The sequence below is a fragment of the Prosopis cineraria genome, unplaced genomic scaffold (assembly GCF_029017545.1).
Source record: "Prosopis cineraria cultivar Desert tree isolate PC_DT_omini unplaced genomic scaffold, ASM2901754v1 PC3, whole genome shotgun sequence".
Lineage (NCBI taxonomy): Eukaryota > Viridiplantae > Streptophyta > Magnoliopsida > Fabales > Fabaceae > Prosopis > Prosopis cineraria.
Window position 1 is genome coordinate 9,259,587 of NW_026555334.1, and position 20,029 is coordinate 9,279,615.

General features: G+C 31.8%; 2 protein-coding genes across 6 annotated transcripts; both read left to right on the forward strand.

The window, feature by feature from the left end:
* Positions 1-305: 305 nt before the first annotated feature.
* On the forward strand, positions 306-5,002 carry LOC129304603 (2-carboxy-1,4-naphthoquinone phytyltransferase, chloroplastic). 5 transcript variants are annotated; one of them, XR_008591738.1, is made up of 12 exons: positions 306-491; positions 801-1,050; positions 1,645-1,748; positions 2,021-2,092; positions 2,201-2,339; positions 2,637-2,743; positions 3,152-3,251; positions 3,334-3,372; positions 3,485-3,595; positions 4,141-4,234; positions 4,525-4,590; positions 4,676-4,746. XR_008591738.1 is itself a non-coding variant. In XM_054944315.1 (11 exons), the coding sequence occupies exons 1-11, from the start codon at positions 424-426 to the stop codon at positions 4,817-4,819; spliced, it is 1,119 nt and encodes a 372-aa protein (XP_054800290.1). In that variant the 5' UTR covers positions 306-423; the 3' UTR covers positions 4,820-5,002. The 5 variants fall into 5 exon arrangements, 2 of the variants coding, with proteins under 2 accessions (XP_054800290.1, XP_054800289.1); XR_008591737.1 differs by having other exon boundaries at positions 4,141-4,299; positions 4,676-4,744; XR_008591736.1 differs by having other exon boundaries at positions 4,141-4,590; positions 4,676-4,759.
* Positions 5,003-9,623: 4,621 nt separating this feature from the next.
* LOC129305894 (probable DNA helicase MCM9) lies at positions 9,624-19,822 on the forward strand. The gene is given in 25 exon segments (XM_054946086.1): positions 9,624-9,819; positions 9,908-10,010; positions 10,127-10,226; positions 10,466-10,519; positions 10,522-10,600; positions 11,217-11,283; positions 11,897-12,071; positions 12,548-12,647; positions 13,149-13,246; positions 13,504-13,569; positions 13,992-14,056; positions 14,058-14,085; positions 14,530-14,547; positions 14,550-14,645; positions 15,483-15,555; positions 16,833-16,899; positions 17,738-17,780; positions 17,783-17,817; positions 18,002-18,127; positions 18,202-18,244; positions 18,247-18,268; positions 19,048-19,157; positions 19,234-19,281; positions 19,363-19,379; positions 19,381-19,822. Coding segments are annotated over 25 exon segments (1,938 nt in total). The 5' UTR covers positions 9,624-9,679; the 3' UTR covers positions 19,546-19,822.
* Positions 19,823-20,029: the final 207 nt, after the last annotated feature.

Here is a 20,029-nt window from a genome sequence, read left to right on the forward strand (position 1 = left end):
TAAAATATGAGCCTCATTTTTTATTTTCATTTACTATATAATAATTAAAAATTTATCTGAAAAATATTTTTTAAAAATGTCATTTGGTTACTGAAGATCTACACTCCATCCTACGACAAAATGTCAGATGGTAGATGGCAGGTGGATAGATTTTCTCCAACTATAAAATATATTAAGGCGCGCAAGGAAACACACTTGCGCTCTTACGTGGCATTATTTTATTAGATGCTGTTGGATTGTAATTAGATAGGAATTGATACTGCCTCATCCAGAACACTGTATAACTGAAAAGTCATAACTGCACAGTTCTTACCGTTAGCTGCTGCTGCTGCTGTCAGTTTTCTCCATTTTGTTAATTTTTTTCATCTCTCATTGTACCATAGAAATAGAAGAGAAGAGCTTGGAAATGCATTAATCTCTGTAATGTCTTCCACATTCTGCAAGCTCACTCAAGGGTCTTGTCTCCAGACTCCGAGCTGCTTCATCAAAAGGCGAGTTCTCTCCATCCCCCCCTCTCGCTTAATTTACACATATCAAAATATATTAAAAAAATAAATTTGACCTGTTGCAAAATATAATGGTTTCAATTTTATCAACTATTAATTTCTGTAAAATTCGATTGAAGCTAGCAAACACGTTCACTGTTGTTCTCTTACCGTCATTATATGTTCGCAATTTCTCATATTTTGTGCTATTTGAGTGCATTGGTCTAGTGAGTGTGCGCGCGCGCGCGCGCGTGTATCCTTAGAAAAACCCTCTTTTGTGAGAACTAAGATTTACTGAAAAGGATTGTCTTTCAGGAACTGTGTGAGCTCCAAGAGATCATCATGTAATGTGGAAGGAGTGTTTTATTGGAGATATAGAAGTCAATTGCTTGTCAGGAGAAGGCAATGGGACCAACATGTGCTTCGTTCGGTCAAAGCAGACCGATCCTTTTTTAGCCGTAAAGAAGAACCTGGAGAGGTAGTTGAAGAGGAGATTCCAAAGGGAGTTTTGATTTGGAGGGCAATGAAATTGCCAATGTACTCTGTTGCTTTGGTTCCTCTCACTGTGAGCTTCTCAACTTCAAAACATGTGTTTACTGAAGTCTGATGCATTGACCCTAAGCATTGACATTTAAAAAGAAAAAAATAGAAAAAATATGTTACTATTGGGATTATAGAATGTAACTTTGTAGCCTGTAGCTAGTGATTTCACATTGACATGTCAAACTAAAGCTTAACTTTGCACAAGTCGTTTCAAGTTGAATTGCTATGGCATTGTCACTGATTTAGTATCTACGTTCTGAGCTATTACTTCATACAAAAGCTTGAGCTTTTAAGTGAAGGCATATAACTAAGTTTAGAATAATCCAAAAGCTCAAGATTTGAAGTGGTGGTCTATGAATAATTTTATTATAATAATTAGGCATAGATTTTAAGGCCATCAACTTGATGATGATATGCATATGCCTCTATGATTCATGTTAAGTCTAGCATTTTTCCCACCTAAAGATAGATAAGTAGAATGTAGCCACTGATACACCAGAGCAATGCTAAACTGTTGTCAGTAGTAGACTTTGGTCAAATGAACATCTCTTATTTTCATCATTTGACCATTACATTAAATTATCTGTCTTATTTCGTTCCTATTGTCAACAAATAGGTAGGTGGTGCAGCGGCTTATCTGCAGACAGGCCTCTTCTCATCTAGATGTTATTTTACTCTCTTGGCATCTTCAGTTCTTATCATCATGTGGCTCAATTTAAGGTGAGTTCTTTTTTAATAGGAATGCATTGTGAACACTATGAAACTCACTCATCATGAGAACTTTTGGCAGTCACAGCTTTCGGTTATATGTAAGCTTCTATCTTGCAAGTCACAAGTTTAGGAGTCAACATAAAACTTTCATTTTTCTTGAATCATTTTGAAATATCCTTGAAACATTAAAAAAGAGTGCTGTTAAGCACTACTTTCAATACCTTGGATATTGTCTGATATTTTTCTTAGCTAAATAGTTTCTTATATTTGGTTCATTGCAGCAATGATGTTTATGATTTTGATACTGGAGCTGATAAAAACAAAAAGGAATCAGTGATCAACCTGTTTGGCAGGTGAGTTTCTCTTTAACTTACATTTTTATCTATGTTTTCTTCTTTACATCAGTGTCTGGCGTAAAATAGAAACTGATGTTTTATGTCTTTCATATTGAATTTGGGAAGCCGAACTGGAACCTTCATTGCTGCCTGCTTATGTCTTGCTCTTGGCTTCACGGGGCTAACTTGGTCTGCTATGAAGGCTGGAAATATACAATCAATTTTGTTTCTAACTTGTGCAATCATTTGCGGTTACATATATCAGGTAAACTATTTCCGTTAATCAACCATGGTTATGTCGAGTGAAAAGGATTTGAAACCCTTAAAGTAAAGAATGCATGGGTTTGAACCTTGTGGACGAAAAGAATCACCCTGGACAAGTTGCTTTTGTTTGGATACAATATATAAATTTGATCCAGTAGCAGTGGATATAAGATAATTATATATATATATATGAGAAAGAGAATACTTTCTTTCAACATTGAATTCATATTGGATTTGAACGTCAAATGAGAGCAATACTAACTTTCACATTCTGTGATTGATTCATTTGGTGCTGCAGTGTCCACCATTTCGGTTAAGCTACCAAGGACTGGGAGAGCCCTTGTGTTTTGCAGCATTTGGTCCTTTTTCTACTACTGCCTTTTATTTATTGCTGGGCAGTGAAAGGTTATTTCTCTCTTCACATGCATTGATGCCTTTTAAAGTTCCTTGCTACTTTGGTTTACTGGTTCAAAGAGATTTTTATGTTTATTTGGTACTCTCGACTAAGCTGATATACACTTTTTAGTGGAATTCAATTTGCCTGTTCATGATAAAAACAGGGTTATAAAAACATTGATGACTTTTGCAATGTCCCAAATTTGATCTGTACAATTTCACACACGAGCCCTGCATTTGCATGTCAATTATGTACATATGGTGACAGTCCACATGAGAACTGTTCCTTATCTTCCAAGTTAGGAGTAAACCTCATGATTTTGAGAAGCAATTGACCTTTATATAGATATATATATATACATATATAAATTTGGAAACTTCATAGCTTGATTGCTGATTCTATATAACTTTTGATAGTGTGATGAACCATTTACCCTTAACTGGAACAGTTCTTTCGGCATCGGTCCTTGTTGGGTTCACAACAGCCCTAATTCTCTTTTGCAGTCACTTCCATCAGGTACTTCCATTTCTGATTTCTTATTATTAATCCACTTTATCTGTAACTGTAAGTAGCTGACTTTGCTTGTAAATGACTAAAGGTGGAAGGTGACAGGGAGGTCGGAAAATTTTCGCCTTTGGTAAATGCACTTTGTTGGACAAAGCATTTTCTGCTATTGCTGATCATAATTTGACTATGTGAATCTATAAATGATTTCTTTTTTCCTTTCTTTCTTTCTTTCTTTAATTCAGGTCAGACTTGGCTCTAGAAGAGGTGCACAGGTAGTGAAAGTGGCAATCATGTTGCTATACGCCCTTTTGGCTTCGTTCGGACTAAGCGGGATGCTTCCTGTCACTTGTATTGTATGATGTTCTCCTATACATGTTGGCTCTGTTTGATTTGCATTCAGGGAAAAGATTCGTTTTCCATGATATAAAATATGGAGACATGCAATCTATATATATATATATATATATTTAACATTCCCATTACTATTACTTAACTATAGCTACATATTCTGATCATTTTTTTTATTTCAAAGGGTTAACGTGCAAAAACACCAAAAACTTTTTTCAAAATCTTCTGGTATTCTTAAGCTAACAATAATAGTACATGGATATCCATGAATTTTATGAAAGAGGTCAACATTTTCCAATCTATTTAATGTCAGGCTATTTTAATGAATCAAGGAAGTTTGGCCTCTTTTATAAAGTTAATAGGTATCTATGCACTATTGTTGACTTAAGGAGAAAAAGTTTCTGAGTATTTTTGCATCTTAACCCAATTTCAAAAGTACAAAGGACATATCTCATATGCAAAATTACCTTCTTCATTTCGTTCCCTTTTCATTTCTTTATATCTTGTGTACCAAGCAAGTCCTTAATGAATAATTCTTATATTCATTCAGTTTACAAAGACATAGGAAATAAACCAAGCCAATCATAAACTTGCCATGGTGATGGAGACTTAACAGTATGGGATACCACGTCTCACATTGAATAGTATGTAATGCTCAAGTGGAGTATCTAAGTGGGTTGATTCTCTCACCTCAATATAGCTGAGACAGGTTTTCTTATCCCATTTAAATACCCATCACATAGGTTTCAAGGGATCACATTGTTATCATGCTTTATACGATATATTCATACTTAACTGATAAAGTGTATTGATCGAGAAACTCACACTTATCCAACTTTCTCTACCTCGTGTCTTATCTGTGCCTTTCTTTTAGGGTGCAATGACTATTTTGGACAAGGGGCTTATAATTTTCTTTTGTTGTTTGTGATATCAGTTCCTCTGTGCCCTGACTCTTCCTATGGGAAACTTTGTGGTTAGATTTGTACAAGACAACCACAAGGTGAGTGGAAGGAAGACTTGCGGATGAATCTTTGGAAAATTTATCAGTATATTCTGCAGAATCTGAATTGTCTATTTTTGCACAGGACAAGGAAAAGATCTTCATGGCTAAGTATTTTTGTGTGAGGTTGCATGCATTATTTGGAGTTGCACTGGCTTTTGGACTGGTTCTGGCTAGAATGGTTGGTAGAATCTATATTCCAAGGCCAATATTCCCTAAAGTATTGTAGTTTTAAACTTATCAAACATTGAAAAAATTGAACCCAGGATGCATTTAGTGGTATATAGAGAAATAATTATTTAGGAAAAGAAAATTGTGAGAGAATGTATTTCTGATGTATTTAGTATTAGTATTTACCTGGTAATAGAATCGTTTTTTTTTTTTTAAGAACAGAATTTCTTATCTTTATGAACTCAAATCAAAATCTTCCCATGTTAATATCTTCAATGAATCAATTTATTTGAAAACTTCTCTAGAAAAAAATTGAGTTAATGTCAAGGAAAAATTTATATACTTAATGTTATATGCTTAAGACATGATGATTGTTTATATATCATTTATATTCTATAACAAACTTTTGTTATTAATATTATTAATACATTAAAATTTATTTATCTTGATTTGATTGGAAAAAAAGGTCATTAAATATATAAGGCCAAGTACTTAAGTCTGGTTTCTAGGTATAATCAAGATGTCCATGAAAAAAGAAATATATAATCCAGATGTTGGAACTTTTTTTCATAGAAATGTTAGAATTAAAAATAATCATGAGTATATTGAATAATACCCATTTCAGTTGTCATCAATGGAGTGTTGCCGCCGATGTATAGGAAAAATATCTAGTGCTGTTGTGTCATGATCACAATTGAAAACAAGAGCGGAACTAGACCTTAAATTTGAGGGGGCAACTTTTTAAATTTAATAAATATTATTAATTTAAGTAATTTAAAACTAATTAATTAAATACTAATAAGGAAAAATTTTAATATTTAAACTTATATTCACAATTTTTAATCAAAATCATATGGCTTTTAAGCCACCACTTTTGCCTTATAAATATCTCTTCTTGTCGATATTTTTGACCTTTTAAAATTTAAAATCCAATTAGTTAGATTGAAAAAAAATACTCTAAATATATAAATTTAAGTACCTAATTTCTTTTTAACGGTACCAGAGTATTTTATAATGAATTATGTAGAATTAGATTTCATTGAATGTTAAGATTTAATGAGAGGATAAAGTAAATATTTAAATTTTTATAAAACTTAAATCAGCATATATAATAAATAATATATAATTTTTAAAAACATTTTGACATGCAAATAAGACAATCTTAAAAATCATATGTTATTTCAAATAATTTAATTTAAACAGCTGAAGAAAACAAAATATTATTTTTTTATACGAAAGAAAACAATAGATTAATGTGGACATACACTATTAGAAAAAATTAGATTTACTAACAGATAATTTGTGATGGATTAAAATCAATCACTAATTATAATTATTTGTGACAAATTAGTGACAAATTTTGAAATTCATCATCTTTATTTCAATATTCACAATTTTAGTAATGAATATGGTTCTGTCACTAATTAGTGACAAATAAAAAATCTTATATAAAATAAAATCCATAATCATATAGAAATATAATAATAGACAAATGTGTATTCACATACAAAATTTTTTAGTATAATTTTTTAATATTTGCAAAAAAATATATTAAAATAAATAAAAATTGTATCATATTTAAAACTTAATTATATAATTTAATTACTACTTAATTTTTATATATATACTCTATAAATAAAATGTATAATATTTTGCTCAATGATAGCATAATAGTTATGATGGTAAAGTGATTGACAATGTGTATAAATGTGTGCATGTATATTTTTATTAAAAGTTGAGTTTTAAAATTAAAGGTTGCTTATAGCTTAACCGACAAAAAATAAATGTTAAAGGTTTGGAGTGCTGGAGGTTATAGGTTCAAATCAAAAGGAGCACATTCTATAAAATAAAAATTATGATCCACAATATAAAATACCTGACCTCATAGCGTTCATGTTGTGGGTGGATAGAGAAGGCAAAGAAAATTCCAATAATTTTTTCATCTTAAAAAAAATCTAAAAATTAATGATAGACAATTCTGTTACAAAATTAGTGATGGACACACATGTCCATCACATGAATTAGTAGCACTGTATTTCTGACAAATCTAATGATAAAAATTTTCATCACTAAATTAAAAATTAGTGATGAAATTTGTTGATATCATTTTTTTAGTAGTGATATAAACATCAAGCATCATTATTTTTTTTATCAATCAAAATTAATGTTAATCAATAAAAATATTTTAATAAACTAACAAGTTATATATATCATGTACAATAAGTATATTTTGTAAGAGGCAAATACATACATACACAAGGAAGGGGGTGGAACTCGCCCCCTCCATCCCCTAATTGAAAAGTAACAACCAAGAGGAAGAAGTACAATACACATGCATCTCAATGGGAAGACTAATATGATTACACTAAAAAATTTTTTTTATTTGATATTATAAAGTATTTTTTTTTAAATATGATGTTTAAAAATATAATGCAAGCATTTCAAAATATAACCCATCATTTTTTATGTTTTAGGTCGATGAGGCCTACTCCTTATAATTATCAAAAAAAAGATTCTTCCAAAACTATTTCAATTTAAAAGTGTAATTAATAAATTCTTTTTAATTGACACGTCTTTTATTAAACAATGACAAACATAAAAAGAAATATATATTTTTAAAAATAATTAATTAATTTATTGAGATATAAAATATACTTTATAAGTTATAACTATAAATTAGTTAAGAACGAGATTAATTATATTCACTTTATTTTAAATTAAATTTTATACCTCATGCGATGCATGAAAATATTAACTCTCATTTTTTTTTGTTTAAAATGAAAGGAAAGATAATATTTTAATCATTTCATTTTAAGAAAAAAAGATGAATATGTTATAAAATTTTATTTGAGAGATGTAAAAGAAACTATTTTTCTAAAATTGAAGTCACTAAAAAATCACTAAAATTTAAAATCTCTCGTCCCAACCATTTTCTTTGATACAAACAAATCATAAAAACTAATAAAAGTTAAATTATGAGTAAATATTAACTCCATAATTTTAAAAATAATAGTTTATAGAAAGTGTGAAAGACAATTGTATATCTTGTTATAGATCAATAATTATAATAATAAAATTAACTATATAATTTTATTTCCCCAACATATTTGTGATTAGAAAATAGAAATAAAAAAAACTTGTTTTATCAGAAAATTTGTTATCCCATATATAATCAAATATATAGATATAACAATTTATTTTAATCTATGAATTGTTATATCTAGGTAAATTAAAATTCTAAAAATATATCTATTTTAGAATTTTTTCCTTTAAATCATATGAACATCTTATTTTAATTTAGTATTGATTACATATAACAATGGGAGGATAAAAGGCAAAGAAAATTCCAATAATTTTTTCATCTTAAAAAAAATCTAAAAAATGATAGGCAATTCTGTTACAAAATTAGTGATGGACACACATGTCCATCACATGAATTAGTAGCACTGTATTTCTGACAAATCTAATGATAAAAATTTCCATCACTAAATCAAAAATTAGTGATGAAATTTGTTGATATCATTTTTTAGTAGTGATATAAACATCAAGCATCATTATTTTTTTATCAATCAAAATTAATGTTAATCAATAAAATATTTTAATAAACTAACAAGTTATATATATCATGTACAATAAGTATATTTTGTAAGAGGCAAATACATACATACACAAGGAAGGGGGTGGAACTCGCCCCCTCCATCCCCTAATTGAAAAGTAACAACCAAGAGGAAGAAGTACAATACACATGCATCTCATGGGAAGACTAATATGATTACACTAAAAAATTTTTTTTATTTGATATTATAAAGTATTTTTTTTTAAATATGATGTTAAAAATATAATGCAAGCATTTCAAAATATAACCCATCATTTTTTATGTTTTAGGTCGATGAGGCCTACTCCTTATAATTATCAAAAAAAATAAGATTCTTCCAAAACTATTTCAATTTAAAAGTGTAATTAATAAATTCTTTTTAATTGACACGTCTTTTATTAAACAATGACAAACATAAAAAGAAATATATATTTTTAAAAATAATTAATTAATTTATTGAGATATAAAATATACTTTATAAGTTATAACTATAAATTAGTTAAGAACGAGATTAATTATATTCACTTTATTTTAAATTAAATTTTATACCTCCATGCGATGCATGAAATATTAAACACATTTTATATGCAAAAACGATAATTTTCAAAAAATATTTATAACACATTTTTTAATTACTCTTTATTAAATGATATTATAATTAAATTAGGAAAATATAAATGTTAAATCACAAGTACATCTTAATTCAAATTTTCAATTTCAAACATAATTATTAGAACTAATTAATTTTTAAATTGTGTGAATTGATTGAAATTTGCTGTATATGATATATAAAAAGGAAACATGAATAAGCTGATTGATTTAAATAATTAAATATTATATTTTATAATTTATTATTTAATTTGCATGTTATATACAATTAATTATCATATACATAAACAAAATACAATCAATAAATAATAAATCTTATACATTTATAAGAAAATATTAAATGTTATGCATATTATTTTTTATGAGTCTTATATTTATAAGTATTTTTTATTATGAGTTCCACACTTATTTTTAAAATTTTTGTTATGGGTTTCATATAAACTCTTAATATACAAAAATGAAATTAAAAAAGAAGAAGTAAAAAATGGTACTATTGATCCAGCTGTGGATGAGCAGTATCCTGAGATGCACTTCACAATATATTACATGATATATATGATTATATGATATATGATATTTAAATTATTTATCTAATATAATTAAACCAAGGAGAGGAATTGACATTTCTGACCCTGGGACGCCGTATTTAGCTTCTTTCCCGCCAAAATCCATCATCATCGTCCCACCAACCGCTGCTTTTTGGCGCGATCAGCCATGGACGTCGGCGAGGACACCACGGATCCAAGTTACTGGCAAAAGCCTATGGCGAGTTTTCTCATACGTAATCACTCGGACCAGCTCCGTTGCATTGCTTCCTCTCCAGATTCCAAGCTTTATTACCCCCTCTTCGTCGAGTACGCTACCCTCATCTCCTATGTTTCTTTTTGTTATCACTTTTACAAGTTCCTGTATCCGAAATTGAAATCTCTTTGTGCTCTTAAGTTTCGCAGAGTTGATGGATGATGACCCTCACCTTGCCCATCTCATCTTCACCGAACCCGCTACATATTTACAAATATTCGACCAGGCTGCTGTTTGGGCCCATGTCAGCTAGCTCCGATCAAAATTCTTTCATTCATGACTTTATAATACTTCTTTAATTTTGGTCGTGGAAGGAGAGAAGAGCGAAATTGACTTGGATTTGTTTACTATTGTGTGTAGAAAATCATATTGGAAGATTCGGGAGCAGACAAGAAATGGGTTGAGAAAAAGATGATTCATGTCCGCATTAATACAAGCGGCTCTCCACTTGAATGCCCGGGTTTGCTTCTTTCAAGCTTGGTTTGCTTATTTCAAGCTGTCAAGCTTGTTTGAAGTTTGAACCATTCACTCAGTTTTGCTGAATAACTGTTTTTGAGAATTCGGATTAATAACTGTCTTAAGGACGTCTTGGAATTTATTTGTTATATGTTGTGATTCATCCTCCCACAAAATATGACTAGCAAATACTCTTTTAATTTATCTTGTCGTTTATTGTTTGTGTGTCTTAATGCAATAGAGACTTTCCAAGCATAGGACGTATTAGAGTGAAGCACCGGGGGATTCTTCTAACTCTGAAGGGACAGTAATCCGGTCAGGAGCAATAAAGATGCATGAAGGAGAGAGGGAGTACATGTGCCTAAAGTGCAAGAAGAGGTGTGCCCTATGCCCGATTATTCCAGTGTCATTAAATACATGAACCCATCTTATATAGTTAAAAATCCTGTATATTACCTTGTTATGTTTTTAAATGGTTGGCTTTCCAGCTTTCAAATCTATAAAATTTTGAGGAAGCTACATTTCCTCCCTGAACTTTGTCCTAAAACGAAAACATGAAAACTCACTGAAAATTAACAAGAAGAGGTTGCTTCTTTGTTTCAGCAATTTTCATTGACATCAGACGAGAATAAAATTGTGTGTGTACAATCATGTGAGAATTATGTGACCTCTTGCAATTAATAATATTTGGTACAAGGTTTTCATGTCAGTCCATAGTTCAAATAGGTGTTTTCTTAAATTTTAAACTTTGCAGACTGATTTTGTTCACAAGGAGCAGGGGTGCCATTTTCCCCAAAATTTATCGATAGGCTGGCCTCAGATGCCTCAATTTGAAATTGTCCAAAGATTTTCTATTAATTACACGTTGCTATCACATTTATTACTTTTCATTTTTCATGGTTTTATTACCTATTCTGGAGGAAGATATCTGTTTTATGCTCACGATGCCTCATGTTCAATTTTTTTAGTATAAGCTAACAATGTATATGTGCAGCTTCCTAGTTTATCCAGAGGTGGAAGCACGAAACTCCATAACACTACCTTCAAATTGTCAAGTTCGGGTACCTCCTCTTCCCTAAAGTTTATGTCTTGCATATTTTCCTAAACTATTTCCTATTTCTAAAATTGATACAATTGTTTATAGTTTTTAAAATCATGATGTATGGTCTCTTACTAAAATGAAATATAATCAAAATATTGCAATTAGAATTTTCCTGCACTACGTGAGGTTTCTTGCAACATTGTGCAAAATTGTAGTTCAACATATGTACAGCTAGACAGAGTAAGCTATTGTTTCTATACCTTTTATCCTTTAAATCCAATGTTTTCAATGAATTCATTAACTCATGCATTTAATTTTTCTTGCTTTTTTATTTCTATATGACCTTAGTTGAATTCAAAGTTCTCTCATTTGGGTATTCCATTGTTATTGTTTATTTCCCGCCTCTCACAGTAAGCTATTACTTTTTGTACTTTTTATCCTTTAAATCCCACGTTTTCAATGAATTCATTGTTCATTCATTTAATATTTCTTGCTTTTCTATTGCTATCTAACCTTGGTTGAATTTGAGGTTCTCTCATTTGGGTATTCTGTTGTCATTGTTATTTTTATTGTTTATTTCCCTTTTTTTCGCTGAAGAAATGTTAGTTATTTGTTGTTGTTCACATTGGCAGGGGTCTAAGCCCTGTGGAGGAGCAAAATTCCAGTATGTAGATAATACTATAGTATGCCATGATTATCAAGAGATAAAAATCCAAGAAAGCACGCAGGTTCTTGGTGTTGGGGTGATTCCTCGTTCAATCCTTGTCATCTTGAAGGATGACCTTGTTGACATTGTTAAAGCTGGAGGTATCTTATTTTCTTTGTTCTGATAGTAACTTTTTTATTATCATATGCAAGAGGGAACTTTATTTGAAGGAACCTTGATTAACCAAAGAAAGGCATTATTGTGCGCGATACAGGATTTCAATGTATTCTAAAGTGCTATCTGTTTAGGTGGCCTTTGAGTGGATAGGTGATTAAAACAGTTGAAAAAAAAAATTACGTTTGTTTGCTTAGTAGTCGTAAACCTCTGAGCAACAGTTGTCCAAAAGGTTGATGCTCAACTATGATATGCTAAAACAGGAGTACAGGAAGACATTGACGAGTGATTTTACCAAGTTCTAAGAAAAGAAATGCCTGATTAGCATTTCAATTTTTGTTTTTTTTTTGGTCAAAGACTAGTATTTCAATATAAAGTCATATTTTATGTGTTAATAGGGTATCCTTGTGTTGCTGTTTAACTGAAAGAAGGACCTTTTGTTTCTTCTTCTTTTCTCTTGCAGATGATGTAATTTGTTCTGGGGTGTTAACAGCAAAATGGTCATCAGAAGTCAAAGATGTACGCTGTGACCTTGATCCTGTACTAATAGCCAATCGTGTAAGGTGAAAAGAGAATTTCTTTTCCCTGTGCTTGATGATAAAAGATTAAAAGATAAATCTTCCTAGTATTTGGGATTTATCAGTAATGCTATATTTTCAGTCAAGCACAAATTCTATAATTACGTAGTCTAAGCCTTTCCTCATTTACCTCAACTGTCAGTGATATCAAGGTTGCAATACGAGCTTTAAATCAGAGGTTTCTTCTATCATAGATTCTTCAAGAGAGGATCATTTGTTTGTCCTCTGTGGGTTTTAGCAAATGATTTTCTTAGGGGGTTATCTCTTGTGGATCTTCAAAGGGATTGGAACCCTCTTGAGATGAAGAGTTCAGTTGTTTACTTTTTGTTCCCTTTTTTTTGTGGTGGATTTCTTATCCTCTATTCTTCATCTTTTTTGTATTCTCTAATATCATAAATTTATTTTTCATGCAAAAAAATAAAAAATAAAAATAAAAGAAAAGAACAGCTTAATCATTAATATATTTGCTTCTCTCTTTGCTTCCAGGAGAACAAATGAACTGAAGTCAGAAATTGATATTCCTGATGATCTTGTTATGAAATTCAAACAATTCTGGATCCACTTCAAAGATTGTCCTTTGAAAGGTGGTATTTTGGTCCAGGGATCTTTTTTTGGTATTATATCTATAATTTAATCTTTTTCTATGAACCTTTGCAGAAAGTTTCTTCCAATATAATTTTATGCTATCTATCAGCAACTGAACTACAAGTCAGGGGGTAGCCATCAGCTTGAAATATTTACCCTCTACCCCCTAAATTTGGTTGACAGCTATAAAAGTTTACTGGGAGTTTATAAATTATGTTTTAAAGATGAACTTAAAAGATGTTTCAAATTGATCCAGGGAGGAATGCTATTTTACGAGGAATTTGCCCACAAGTATTTGGACTCTTCACTGTCAAGCTGGCAGGTAAATAGTCCGTCAAATTGTGGCAATTTTTTAAATCACATATTCATCTTAAACAATCCTTATAAACCATTTTAGTTTTGAGTTATATTCTTCATCAATGATTTGTTGAGTTACCTTTCCATTTTATTATGATGGACGAACTTACAAAATATATCTACGATGGGGTCCCTGATGTGATTGATTATCCTTATAAATTTTAGGGTTTTCTGTTACATACGACAACATGGAACAAAATTTTCTTGAATTACCTAGTATTATTATACTTTAGCTAAAATAGAATGCTGAGTGCTACATGTTAAAACGTAGAAAGTGATATTCAATCATTAGGCATCTCGTACATCCTCACATCCCTTTATTAACCATTACTACATCTTTGTTCACAGTATTCGTTTGTTTTTATTTTTTTTTTTTGGCATTTTTAGTTGCATTAACACTTATTGGAGGTGTGCAACATGTCCATGCTTCTGGAACAAAGGTTCGAGGAGAACCCCCACTTACTCTTGGTTGGCGATCCTGGTAGGAAATCCATCCCTGTTGCCACTATCGTCATCATCATTATTGTTAGTTATTGTTATTGCTGTTGTGAATTTACTAATCTTTTAACTAACTTGCATTTTTTATGCAGACATGTTAAATTGTAAGTTTATATGCCAACAAAGTGATTTTATGTTATGCAATGAAATTGCTGCAAACATTGGATGATTTTTCGTCTCCAAACTACTATACTTGGACTTGAATATGCATTCTGTCAACAGCAGTTATTTGTTAGTTTATTATTTATTATTTATTGTTTGTTTACCTTTCTTAAATAATATCACTGCAACTAAATACTAATTTTTTTTTTAAAATTGCAACTGTGTATTCAATTTCCTTGGCAAAACTAATTTATGAATTTAAACATATAAAGTTTAATCTGAAATTTCTCTATCAGTCATTTCCATGTTGTTTTTAATTCCACAGGCACAGGGAAATCTCAGTTTTGAAATTTGCTGCAAAATTGAGCAATAGATCTGTAGTTACCACTGGCATGGGAAGCACGAGTGCAGGATTGACTGTTACTGCTGTGAAGGATGGAGGTGAGTTTTATATAGATTTTTCCTAACTTATGTTCCAAGTTACGCTTGTCAAATACGCTGTTTGTTGGAGGGGGGGGATTGAGAGAATTATAACCAAGTCCCTTGTGAGGGACTTAATTACATTTAGGTCCCTTTGAACTTGAGATTGACAACTATGATATGCTATATTAACAACTTTTTTTTTTTCCCAACAAAGGGACCTATGTATAAATAAATGCCTTATAAGGGGCTTAGCTGTAAATTCTCCCTTGAAATTATGTTTGGTTAAGATCTTAATATTTTCTTTATTTAGCAAGACTGTCCAAGTAACCAGTGAATGTGCTGCTCTTATTCTGTAGAGTACTGTTTCGAGGGATTTGAATTCTTTGAAGTAGAATTGATGAATTTATGTGAAGTTTTTTTTTTAAGTATTTTCGTTCATGTTGTTATTTTTTATAAAATATAAACTCTTCTCTCTCTTTCTTAAAAAAGAAAACTTCACAGAAATTAACTAATTCAAACTTCAAAAGATTTAAATCCCTGTTTTGAGACCCTGAAACATGGAACGATTGCTAGGCTCTATAATTTTTTTAGTTATTGTGGTTTTTGCTGGTTTACATATGCTTTTGAGATTTCCGGCACGTTTTAGAAAACTCGTCTCCTGTGTTATTTTTTTATTGTTCAATAACAATTATTACAATGATGATTTTAACTTGTGAGCCATCAATTTAAAGTGAATTTCAGTTGTAAAACCCATAAAACTCATGCAATTTACTTGAACAAATTTTAATATGCATAATCTTATTAGTATATTAGCATGAATAATTAATTACAAGGCTAATTTTATTGAATATCCAGGAGAATGGATGTTGGAAGCTGGAGCCCTTGTTCTGGCAGATGGTGGGTTGTGTTGCATTGATGAATTTGATAGGTAAGCTTTTTAGTGGAAGCATGCCAGATTTTTGCTTTACTATTATGACAGTTCCCATGTTTTCTGGATGCTTAAGTTCGTAGTATGCTAGTATCGATCCATCATTTGATTTACCAAGACTTTTATATTTGGAATTATTATTTCGGTTCTCAAGAGTCATAGTTTATCTTGGAGGGTTCTTTTTTTAAAAGAATTAATACTATTTATACTTTTTAAAATAGCTCTTTGGCCGAAGGCTGTCATTTCAGCTTTGATTGCCACGATGGTTATGCGTTGGTGATACTTCCTATGATTACTAAATTTTCATAATGTCGTTATGCTCTAATAACATGATTCGTACTGAAAGAACGAAACAAATCTTCATGCTAGACTGCTGAAGCTCCATGGGATATCACTTATATATCGTAGTGTTACTAAGGACAACCCAACAAAACAACGATTACAAACAACCTAATTTGAGGATATTGCAATCTCTCTTCATCAAGACTTGCCACTTGGTCGCATTTTCTTCGATGGTGTGATTTTATTGCCTTCATAGTTAAGAGTCAAGAAAATCGTAATAGTGACGGGAGGCAGGAGTTTAGGAGCGACGACCATTCCGCTTACATTTTGGAGCCATGTAGTTGATGGGGGAACTTTGAAGTAGTGGATTAACTGTTAGATGTCCCTCTTGATCGTATGTATGTAACCTGTCTTATTCCGATCGAGCTGCAGTGCTTTTTTTTTTTTTTTTTAATTTGCAAAGAGGAGCTGGAGTTGCTCTGAGGTTCCTGGACGATGCCAGTTTGAGAAGTCATTTAAAAGACTCGGCTGACACCGAATTTTTTCTTAAAAAATATTTTAAATAAGTTGGAGTGTACTTAAAGATAAAAGTTATAATTTCAAATTTAGATGAGAAAACTATTGTGCATTACTTCAAATTCGAAGTTGCTTTGATTTAGTTTCATTTTTCAGTTCTTTTTGAGGATTGTAGTTTTTCTCGACGTAAAATATTTTGCTTTTCTTCAAACTAAGTTACAATCTGCCTAGAAAACTTTGAAATCCTAACTGTATTGGAGGGCCTTGTATATTGGAAAAAGTCCTCATTACTACAAAAATATATTTGTTATTGTTTTCCACCACTATGCAACTTCATTAATCCAAGCAGGCTGGTGGTAATTCTCATCCGATGCTTTAGTGATAAGTTCAAATTCCTACGACATTAAAATAAGATGATTTTTATAATTCCCTAGCATATTAGCTTTTATTATGAAGCTAAGATTGATGTTGTTTGCCAGTATGAGGGAACATGACAGAGCAACCATACATGAAGCCATGGAGCAGCAGACTATAAGCGTTGCTAAGGTACAATTTAATTACATGTAAAATAAATTTTCTTTTCCAATGTTCAAGTATATTTTGTATTACCGTTTATTAAAATGCTTGGCGGATATGCATAGTGAATTGTGAAAAGTCGGGGTGGAATGACCCGCTTCATCTTGTTAATCTATGGTAATCAACTAAACATTGTGATTAGTATTCAACCATGAACTCACGATATATCAACAAGCCAAACATGTATAAGTAAAAGTAAAGGAATAAAAGGTGTCCAAAAAATATGAATAAAAAAATAACAGAGGATGAGGTGGGAATTGAAGGTGAAGCTCACTTATTTAAATAACACCATTCACGAACAGTTCATTTCATTTACAACCCATCCAAGCATGGAATAAGGAAAATGTCTTCCATGTCTCTCATTCTGTTAACAAACTCCCTTAGACTTGACATCTTACTCTTACACGTGACATGTACCGAAACGTCATTGTCTTTGGTCAAAACCGAAACGTCATTTTAAATAAACATGAAAACATGTCTGTTTAAAAGGCTAACTTTGATTTCTCACCATTGGATAATCTGAAGGCCCGGTTAGTCCATTAGACAGATGGGACCTGACATTTTAGATATAATGACTTCTATTTTAACAGTAGTAATACGGGTGCATATTATGAATGGCATCCAATATTTTCTTTTTCATGGAACCTGAATTATCATGTTTCTGTCAGCTATTAGTTTAACTCGTTATCTGTTTGGAATTTATTTACATTTCATCTTGGCTGCTATAATGTTAGTTAGGTGTTTGTTGGAAAATATGGCTACTGATTAATTCTCTCCTCTCACTTTCCTCCTTCTTGCTTTGGCCCAGGCTGGTCTTGTAACAACACTCAGCACTAGAACAACAGTTTTTGGGCTACAAATCCTAAGGGACATTATGATCCCGAAAACGTATCCCTTCAATCAGACTTTGTACTAGTTCAAAATCATTTTGAATTGAAGTCAAATCACAGTCGCAGTTGCTCTCTTGAATCAATTAGGGCTGGAGTCATATATGATGGGCATTGTCCTTATACTTCTGTTTGATACTGCTTAATTTACCATCCAATTTAGTGGCTGTCCGGCTTAACCCAAGTTAGCTCTATCTGTCAACAAAACACTCTCTGGTCCTTTATTAAGCAGGTTCGATATAGTCCTTGTGCCTCTTGGATAAAAGAATCCTGAATGGGACGCGGTAGTTTCAGCTCATATTCTCAATGAGGTAATCTGAACCCAAGTGTTATGCATACAGTTTATTGTGATAACAAAATGTAATACTTGAAAACTAGCACCCAGGCAGAACCAGATAAAGCAAGGCAAGACGAAGATCTAGCAAATATCGGCCCCTTCCTTTGCTCAAGAGGTGAAGTATCTTCCAAAAGTAACATGAACCAAAAGAAAAAATTATTAGAAGATAGAGGGGGAAAGGTGTGGATGATGCTTCAAGCTAAGATGCTACTAAAGCGCTTTCAGCAAATTATATGACCTAGAATCTCAATTCATTTTTCCATATGAATTCAACCTTGTACTTTATTTTCAACTTTGATTCTAGTCATGGTGGTTTCAAACTAATTTCAAAACAGTACACTGAGGCCATTATGGCAACTATGCAAGAGAAAAGCAATTGACCTAATAGCGTGAAAAATGCAAATTGCCTACAGAACTCTGTTTCAAATGGAATCTTATCATCACTGAACGTTATAATTAAATCTTGACTTGTAAGAGATGCTTGGTTACTCGTTTTAATGAAGAAAACCTGCAGGTATATTCACTACGTAAAAGAAACCTTCAAACCAGTCCTTACAAGAGAGGCTGAGACAGTCATATCCAGTATTATCAACTCCAAAGGAGATCTGGAACTCATAATGCAGGTTTGATGTGAAGTCATTTTTTGCAAGATTAGTACTGAATCAATGCTTGTTGGTTTATTTAGTTGCAATGTAGCTAGGACAACTGTTCGCATGCTGGAAAGTTTGGTTCGCCTAGCTCAAGGTATGTCATTAACAGTTGGACATAATGGTGAAATTTAACTTGTCAACTTCCCTTTCCCTCAAATGCCTTAAATTGTCACAGCTCATGCAAGGTTGATGTTCAGAAATGAGGTGACTCGATTAGCTGCCATCACAGCCATTTTATGCATAGAATCTTCAACTACGTAAAAGAAACCTTCAAACCAGTCCTTACAAGAGAGGCTGAGACAGTCATATCCAGTTATTATCAACTCCAAAGGAGATCTGGAACTCATAATGCAGGTTTGATGTGAAGTCATTTTTTGCAAGAGCTTAGTACTTGAATCAATGCTTGTTGGTTTATTTAGTTGCAATGTAGCTAGGACAACTGTTCGCATGCTGGAAAGTTTGGTTCGCCTAGCTCAAGGTATGTCATTAACAGTTGGACATAATGGTGAAATTTAACTTGTCAACTTCCCTTTCCCTCAAATGCCTTAAATTGTCACAGCTCATGCAAGGTTGATGTTTCAGAAATGAGGTGACTCGATTAGATGCCATCACAGCCATTTTATGCATAGAATCTTCAATGACTACCTCTGCTATAGTCGATTGCATTGGTAATGCTCTGCATTCCAATTTTACTGAAAACCCTGACGAGGAATGTATCCTTGCAAAATGTGGTTTCACATGATTTATGTATAGACTGAGAATCAAATTCCCCAACCATTTGCTTTAGGAACCAGAGTTATAATCACCAACACCAGCTTGAGTTGATGCAACTCAATCATTTCTTTGTAAATATGCCCCTTTAGGAATGAATTTAAGCCATTATTGGAATTTCTAGAGAAAGAACATAATATTTAACGTTTCCCATGCACTTATGATGTGCGTTAAAATGCATGCCACGAGTTCTGTACCATTGCAATTTACTTTGCCTCAACTAGATATAAATTCTTAACCGCACAAAAAACCAGATACCAAACAAGAGAGGATGATACTAGGAAAATTGGGAATTGATGAATCCTCTGACATGAACATCATAGAAGGATGAAAACCAAGAAAGAAGAGGCAGGTTCTCAGCCATATGTGAAGAACAAATAACAGAAGTAGTACTCCTTGGTTGACTTGCGGTTTTCACTTCAAAACAGACAGCATTTATATTGGTAACCTTACTG